Here is an 8,887-nt window from a genome sequence, read left to right on the forward strand (position 1 = left end):
TTAATAAAATACAAAATCCAATTCATAATAAACCTCCTATCAAACTCAGAAGATGGGAGTGATCTAGACTTGATCAAACATGTCTATGAGAAAAATACAGGAAACACCTGCTTAATGGTCAACGTGTAAAATATCCCCCTTGAAGCCAGGAGCACGGAGGCCGCCACCCACTTACTTGCTCCTTACTTAGCGTTTTTAACGTGTCCTGCTTTCTCCTTGTTTCTATTGCCCCCTCTGCCTTTTGTTTGATTCATCGAATTTTCTTGGATCCACGTGTTCCTCAATCTGTTTGGAATTATTCATTCTACTCCATCTCCTTTAGAAGTTACCAGTGGGGGGACTTCCCTGGCGGTCCAGCGGTTAGGACTCCGCACTCCCAATGCAGGGGGCCCAGATTCGATCCCTGGTCAGGGAACTAGATCCCACATGCTGCAACTAAAGATCCCGCACGTGGCAACAAAGATCCCATGTGCTGCAACTAAAGACCTGGCGCAGCCAAATAAATAAATAAATATTAAAAAAAAAAAAAAAAAAAAAGAAGTTACCAGTGGGGCCACCTGCTTACAAATGCCCAGGGTTCCTCTTCTCCCTCAGGTTGAGCATCTACAGGATTCCAGGACTAGAATTTCACTAATTTTTAGCTCCTCTGAACTCCTACATCCCCCAAATTTCGATGTCAATGCCTTCTGGAATTTTTTTTTTTTTTTTAGTTTTATTTGTTGGCTGCGTTGGGTCTTCGTTGCTGCGCACGGGCTTTCTCTAGTTGCGGGGAGCAGGGGCTACTCTTTGTTGCAGTGCGCAGGCTTCTCATTGCGGTGGCTTCTCTTGTTGCGGAGCACGGGCTCTAGGCGCGCGGGCTTCAGTAGTTGTGGCGCATGGGCTTAGTTGCTCCGCGGCATGTGGGATCTTCCCGGGCCAGGGAACGAACCCATGTCCCCTGCATTGGCAGGCGGATTCTTTTGTTTGGTTTTTTTTTTTAATTTTATTTATTTATTTGTTTATTTATGGCTGTGTTAGGTCCTCGTTTCTGTGCGAGGGCTTTCTCTAGTTGCGGCAAGTGCGGACCACTCTTCATCGCGGTGTGCGGGCCTCTCACTATCGTGGCCTCTCCTGTTGCGGAGCACAGGCTCCAGACGCGCAGGCTCAGCAATTGTGGCTCACGGGCCTAGTCGCTCCGCGGCATGTGGGATCCTCCCAGACCAGGGCTCAAACCCGTGTCCCCTGCATTGGCAGGCAGATTCCCAACCACTGGGCCACCAGGGAAGCCCCTATAGGCAGGCGGATTCTTATCCACTATGCCACCAGGGAAGTCCCCTTCTGGAATTTCAATTCCAGATTTTTCATCTTTCTTCGAGGATCATACTTATTCAGACTTAATAATACAGTTTACCCATTTCCTTGCTTTCTGGTCCTTCTTGCATCCCACTTCTTCCTCTTTTCTTCCCACTTCTTTTTTTTTTCCTGGCTGAAAAGCATTATCTGTGCTTTCAGGACAGGCAGCAAAACAACTCGCCTGGTGCCGACTTTCACAGGAAGGGGCTTTGTTATCAGCCTGAGAGCTCTCGAGCTCAGAGGAAGCTCCCACTTCGGGCCGCTCTAACTAGGATTCAGGCCCCTTTCCTGTGCCTCGACGGCGCCCCGGCCCCTCCTGTCCGCGCACCACCTGGTCCAGGTTATGGAATTCGAGACTCAGGGTCGTATGCTCTCCAGGATCCGAGGGGGTCTCCTCATGGCTTTCTCAGAATCACTGATGCTTTTGAGGGAGTGTTGATGTCAGGCCAGTTCTGCTTTCCCTGTAGGTCTCACCTCACAGGCAGCTCTTGGAATTTCCTCTTTAACCAAGCCTCATCCACGTGTGTCACTCTCACACCCAGTCAGGATCCGTGTTCTTCTTCAGAGGGGAGCCACTGGCCACGTTTCACAGGCTGCTGGGGGACCGCCGTCAGTATCCTGACCCTGCAGCCGCTCGCTGGGAAGTTCTGATCACAGCTTCTCCGTCTCGTGAGCATCCTGGGGCTCCCTCTGCCTAGACACCTCGTGCACTGCTCTGTCCCTTGGCACTGCCTATCCTGTGGGAAGCAGACCTGGGCCTGCCGGGATCCTGGGGGAACTTGCAGGCTCAGTCCGGGCAATGCAGGTAGCGGGGGAGACAGTGGGGACAGGAATGGGGCTCCAGTTGGGGGAGGGTCTCCTGGAGTATTTAGCAAATGCCCAGGTCAGAAAGAGATGGGCTGGCTGTGGTGGGCATAGGGCGCTGCGACCGAATACAGGTAGGTGCCAGAGGGTGTCTGCATGACTATCAAAGCCGAGCCCGAGGGTATGAACCCAACGTAGGAACAGGCGGAAGGCTGGACCTCCCTGAGACCCCAGAACCCATAGGCATTGGGCAGCCCCTGGGGTCTCATCCCAGGTGCGTCACTGCCGGGGCCGGGGTCCTGCAGCACGTGTCCGTGTGCCGCGGCCGCCATGGCCGCTCTGGCGAAAGGGGTCTCCCTGGCTTCTGGCTCCGCGGGCTGTTCGGGCACCTCTCCGCTGTCCAGCTCCAAATGCAGATCTGGCCCCAGCAGGCGTCCCGGCCCCTCCTGCAGTTGGGGGTCCCTGCGCCGGCCTCTTGCAGCCCTCTGGCTATCTCCCCTGCGGCGGCCTCGCCCTCTCTGTGCAAGGCGAGCCGAGTCCACGAAAGCGGGGGTCTCACATCTCATGGGGTTCACATAAGCAAAGGGTCTCGAGGGCTGGCCTGGCTGCGGGGGTCCGGCTGTCCCCCCAGGGTCTCCGCCTTCTGCACCAGGGCAGCCTGTCTCCTGGGGATGAACACCTTGATTGGTGGCCATTGAGCGAAAGCGCTTAGAGGGTCTCTGCTCCTGCATGAGGAATCTAGTCTCCCTGCCGTGACTCTGCGGCTGGCTCTGGGGGTCTGGAGACGCGGAGCGGCTTCCAGGAGACCCTTCCGGGAAGAGGGGCCTGGGCCTGAGGCGCTAGAGTCCAGGGGTGTCCGCAGTCACGACCGTCGTCCTGGTCCTGAGGGCAGCCTTCAGAAGTATCTCCGGTAGAGCAGGCCTGTCCTCTCAGGGGCCCTACAGGAAACTCGCTGCTCTTGAACCACCCAGGCCCCTCTTATAAGTCTGTCGGGATCACCCGTCGTGATTGGATAGAAGGAGGGCGGGCCAGCCAGTTTAACCCGAGAAGAGTTGATTGGGTTCCAGTTTTCTGCTGCCCAGAGACCCTGCCTTGAAGAAACGGGTTCTAGGCGCAATGCTCCGTTGACGGGTTGATCTAATCATTACAGAAAAAGAAGTAGTCCATTTTATGCTGACAGTAACTTATCTTCATTCTCCTATAAAATTCCACCCTTTTATTTCTCTCCCTTTATATTTTTGATGCCACAATTTACCTCTTTTTATACTGTGATGTATTTAACAAATTATGGTAACTATAGTTATTTTTAATGCTCTTCTCCTTTAACCTTTTACTATAATAAAGTGATGAAAACACCAATCTAATATGGTTACAATTTTCTAATTTTGACTTTTTATTATTCACCTTTACCAGAGTATTGTGTACTTTCCTATGTTTTTATGTCACTAATTATCATCTTTTCATTTCATCCTGAAGGACACCTTTCAGCATTTCTTGTGAGGCAGGTCTAGTGGTGGTGAGCTCCCTCAGCTTTTGTTTGTCTGGGAAAACCTTTCTTTCTTCTTCATATATGAAGGACAACTTTGCCAGATAAAGTATTCTTGGTTGGCATCTTTTCTCTTTCAACACTATGAACATGTCATTCCACTCTCTCCTGGCCTCAGGAGAGTTTCTTCTGAGGAATCCACTGATAGTCTAATAGGGGATCCTTTGTAGGTTGCTTTCTTTTCTTCCAAGGCTGCCTTTAAGATTCATTCTTTATCATTAATTTTTGACAGTTTCATTATAACGTGTCTTGGAAAAGGTCTTTTTACATTGAGATAATAGGGTGTTCTATGAACTTCATGGACTTGTATTTCCATTTCCTTCCCCAGGTTTGGAAAATTCTCATCTCTAAATAAACTTTCTGCACCCTTCTTCCTCTCTTCTCCTTCTGGTATACTAATTATTCTTATATTTGTCTTTCCAATTAAATTTTATAACTTGTAGAGCTTCTTCACTTTTTAAAAGTCTTAGCCTCTTTCCTCTTCTGACTGAATTATTTCTAAATTCCTATCCTCCATGTCACTTATTCTTTCTTCCATCTGATCTGCCCTGTTACTTATGCTCTCTAATGCATCCTTTATCTCATGCATTGAATTCTTCAGCCCCAAGATCTCTGTTTGGTTCTTTTTTATAATTTCAATCTCTTAGGTAAAGAATTCCTGTTCAATGATTTTATTCCTGAGTTCCTTGAATTGCCTGAGTTTTCTTGTAGCTGGTTGAATTTCTTCATAAATTATGAATTTATTCATAATTTCTTTATCATTTAGAAAGCAATATTCTGTGCCTTTGAATTTGGTTGCTAGAGAATTATCATTTTCTTTTTGTGAAATCATATTTCCTTTATTTTTCATAGTGTTTGATAATATGCACTTCTGCTTTCACACTTGAAGTAGCTGACTCCGTCCTTAGTTAAGTATTTATTTACTTTGGTTTTTACAGTTCAATAGGCTGACTATTAGAAACCTTTCTCTTGTATTCCAGAAGGTGGCGAAGTTGCTCAAGTTTTTTATTTCCCCTACTGGAGCTGTTTCTCAGGGCTGCAGTCAAGGGCACACACAAGGAGCTGGCAGCAGACTGGGGAGAGGTGTGGGCTTAGCATCTGGGGCTTTGGGGGTGTCCATAGCCCTCACAGGGGGATCCTTGAGTGGAGGACTCCCAGAGGTCCATAGTGGACATCCAGCTGAAGGCCCCAAGCATAGAGCAGGAAATGTGTTCCTTCAATGCCCTTTGATATTCTTGTCTGCCTCCTTCCTCTTTCCTCTCTCTCCCCCAAGTCACAGAGGTCCCTCCTCAGAAATCTGGGTGCTGCTGGAGAGAAATGGGTCCCTCCAGCTGCAACCAGGGTAGCAGAGCAGTCTGTCACTCACCACTTTTGCTTTCCACCTCCTCTGCTGGAGAGGTAGCCGTTGCAACTGCTCAGTTGTCCAGTGTGTTGCAGTGTCGCCCTCAGGAAGGGGGCTGCCTTGGCCATGTCCTCCCTCTCCTCTGCCTCCAAACTCATCCCTATCCCACTCTGATAGCATGCCAGTTTCTCCCATCAGGCAGGCTGGACCGCCACAAATTCTCTGTCTCCTGTGGTGTCTGCCCAGCTTTGCACTCTCCAGGCTCCCATTTTCCTAATCGTGGTAAGTGGGGTGGGGCAGGCTTACCGACTCTCTTGGATTCGCAGCCCCCTCTGAGGTCCTATCCACCCACTTTTGGATGTGCAGGTGGGTTGAGATCTCCCAGGTGTCCTGCTTTACCGTGCAGACACACTTTTGTTCAGTTATAGATGCCCCATTAGTTGTAAATCAAAGGGGAGAGAAGAAGGGAACAACTCAGACCATGTGATGCCGATGTCACTCCCCTCCCTATGCTTTAATAGGGTTTTAACAGCCAAACAGGTATCTCTGTGATCATTTGTTTTCTTATCCTTTTTACCAGAGATATTTTAAAGATAAGTATGAACTAGACAAGGTTATATCATTCGCAGTATTGGAAAATAAGTCCCAGGCACCAACTGAGATCCTAGATTGGCCTAGCCACCCTGGAAGGGGTCATAAAAACCATGACTAATTGGAACCAGCTGTTTGTCTTCCATACTCTGACCATGACAGACCCATCTTTCCTTTAGAAGCATTGACCACTGGAGAAATACTCATAACCTTGTGGCTAGGAATGAGAATTTAAAAGAGGCACATGACTACTGTAGAGGTGGTATCCCTTCTTCCCTTGAGTTAGCTCTCCCGGGCCAGCTAAGAACAGGTACATGAGGAAAGGAGCCAAGAGTTATGACATAATCATATTCAGATCTGCCCACAAACAACAGCCCAGGGGAGTAGGCCCTGCTCACCTGAGTCACTATGCCCATATAATACAGCCATAGCATCTGGTTTTGACATGGGTTCTTCAAAGACTATTGTAATTAGTTTCCCTGGCATGGGCTCTTTTTTCCAACCATACCCTAGACTTTGTCAGGGTAGTTAGGGCTACTTTATCTGTTGCCCTTTTCCCTGGTTTCCTGGTATCTAGGGCTGCTGTATGGCAATGGGTTCCAGAGTCAAGAAAGCACAACCCCAGTGGTGGCCCAGAGGCAGTAAGTGTCTTACTGGGCCAGTTCTGCATCATTCCAGGACTCATGCCAGAAGGATATAGAACATACTGTTTCAGCATGTCCAACATTCCTGAATTAAATCCCTTTCTAATTAAAAAGAAGAAATAAAGAAATACACACACACACACACAAGATAAATCCCTTCCTAATTAAAATACGAATAGTGGTACCTTATTTTTTCAAACCCAACTCAAATATCTCTTACTTTTTGAAAGCTTCCTGCCTCTCCAAGAAAACATTTTTCATTCTTTGACTTCTTTAGCATTCTGTACCTTTCTTTCAGCACTGACCACAATAGTTATTGGTAAGCTTGTCTTTTCAAAGTTATTATGTATATATGTATGTATGTATGTATTTATTTATTTATTTTTGGCTGTGTTGGGTCTTCATTGCTGCGTGCGGGCTTTCTCTAGTTGAGGCAAGCAGGGGCTACTCTTGGTTGCGGTGCCCAGGCTTCTCATTGCGGTGGCTTCTCTTGTTACGGAGCACGGGCTCTAGGCTCGCAGGCTTCAGTAGTTGTGGCACGTGGGCTCAGTAGTGGCTTGCAGGCTCTAGAGTGCAGGCTCAGTAGTTGTGGCGCACGGGCTTAGTTGCTGCACGGCATGTGGGATCTTCCCGGATCAGGGCTCAAACCCGTGTCCCCTGCACTGGCAGGTGGACTCAACCACTGTGCCACCAGGGAAGTCCCTCAAAGTTATTAACTCATGAGTTCCCTCAGCACAGGAACCAGCCTGGCCTCTAATCCCACCCTGAACTTAACACAATTCCTTGAACACAGTAAATGATCAATAAATATTTGTTGAAATACTTGAATTGGAGGGTGGCTTTTAAAACTTTGAAGATTTGTTACAGAAGAAAGCAGAAATATAAAATAAAGAAAACACAGTCTGCAAAAAATGGCAATAGGTGACAAAGGGCGTAACAAGCAGAAACAGAAAAACAACTTGCCCTCATGGAACACAAATAATTATCCTTCTGTTCTCAACAAAAACAACAGAGAGATATTATCAAGACTATAGGTTCTGGTTCAAAATGACCACGTAGGTGGATCCTGAGCTCACCTCCTCGTATGGACACACCAAATCTACAGCTATATATGGAACAATTAACTCTGAAAAAACAACCACCAAAGCCCAAACTAGCTGCTGAGTGACTTCTACGCATTGGGCAAACTAGGAAATTCCCACACTAAAGGAGTCAGGAGAGGCTGAGACACAACCTTGACGTTACCGCACCCCTGGCACGGCTACCCACAGTTGGGAGGGAACTCTCACAAACCCAAGTCTCTCCCTGAGGCGTAAAGGGTTTGAACCCCACATCTGGTACCCCAATTTTTAAGAGCTAGACCTGAAAGACAAGCCCCTAAAACAGCTAGCTTTGAATACCATGAGACCTACAAGGCAATGGTGAACTGAGAAACAGTCTACAGGACTTGCCTATGCAGATTCACCCACCCCAGGGCCCAGCACAGAGGCAGCTGACTGAAAAGTGCCCAGACTTTCTGTGAAAGACATTTATTTGCTTAACTTACACCGTTAGCCTGAGGAACAGTCATCTAATTTAACATACGTCTAGGGGCCTACTGAAACAGTCTCCAAAGACAGAGATTGGTGGGTGCCATCTTTGCGTTCTCCCTCTGCCCTGCTCCAGCTCACTGTACCTCCCAGAAAGGATCCTGTACCCTTGTCTGTTGCCTGGGTTTCTGTGGCTGTGGCTCTTTGATGGCCTGGCTCTGGTGGCCAGTGGGGCTTCCGTTTGTGGGTCCCATGAGACTGGTACAACAGAGGGGCAGTTCTTAGCCAGCTACCACGAGCAGGGCATAGCACAGACAGCTTACTGAAACACAGCCTCAGTCTTTCTGTGAAAGAGGCCTATTTGCTCATCCTGGAGCTTTGGCCTGAGGGGCAGGATTCTGGTTTGGCACACACCTGGGGGATACCGAAGGGTTCTTCAGGGACAGGCTGCTTGGTGCCATCTTTGTGCTCTCCCTCTGTCTCACTCCAGCCTGCAGAACCTCCAGAGGTTCTCCCCAAGCAGCGACGGGTCCGGGCCCGACATCAGGCTCCCCAGTCTGGGAGTCCTGAACTAGGAAGAGGAGCCCCAATGATGTTTGGCTTTAAGGCCAGCAGGGCTTATTTTAGGAGATCCGTAGGGCTGTGGGAAATAGAGAACCTACTCTTACAGAGCACACACCAAATCTCACAGCTCCTGGACCCAGTGCAGAAGCAGTAATTTGAAACGAACCTGGATCAGACCCACCTGCTGATCTTGGAAGGCCTCTCAGAGAGGCAAGAGGCAACTGGAGCTCACCCTGGGGACATAGACACTGGCAGCAGCCATTTTGGGGAGCTTGTTCTACCACGTGGACACTGGTGCCGGCAGGTGCCATTTTGGAATCCTCTCCCTAGCTTATTAGCACTGGGATCTACCCCGCAACCCTCACCAGCCTGTTGGCACCAGTACTAGGATCCCTCCAGCCAAGCAGCTAGCCAGGCAGGGACGCAGCCCCACCCATCAGCAGGCTTGCTGCCTTAAGACCCCCCGGGCCCACAGCTGCCCCAGACCCAGCCCTTTAAGACAAACTGGCTCGCTTAGTGGAACAAAAGGGACTTC

The 8,887-nt window shown here is 48.9% G+C and overlaps 1 protein-coding gene across 1 annotated transcript; it reads right to left on the reverse strand.

The window, feature by feature from the left end:
* Positions 1-2,216: 2,216 nt before the first annotated feature.
* Positions 2,217-2,831, reverse strand: LOC118899489 (proline-rich protein 20E-like). Its single transcript, XM_036861278.1, has one exon. The coding sequence runs from the start codon at positions 2,829-2,831 to the stop codon at positions 2,217-2,219; it is 615 nt and encodes a 204-aa protein (XP_036717173.1).
* Positions 2,832-8,887: the final 6,056 nt, after the last annotated feature.

The sequence above is a fragment of the Balaenoptera musculus genome, chromosome 8, assembly GCF_009873245.2.
Source record: "Balaenoptera musculus isolate JJ_BM4_2016_0621 chromosome 8, mBalMus1.pri.v3, whole genome shotgun sequence".
Lineage (NCBI taxonomy): Eukaryota > Metazoa > Chordata > Mammalia > Artiodactyla > Balaenopteridae > Balaenoptera > Balaenoptera musculus.

Coding starts and splice junctions, on each gene's coding strand:
- LOC118899489 (XM_036861278.1), bottom strand. CDS start 2,831: ATGGCCACCAATCAAGGTGTTCATCCCCAGGAGACAGGCTGCCCTGGT.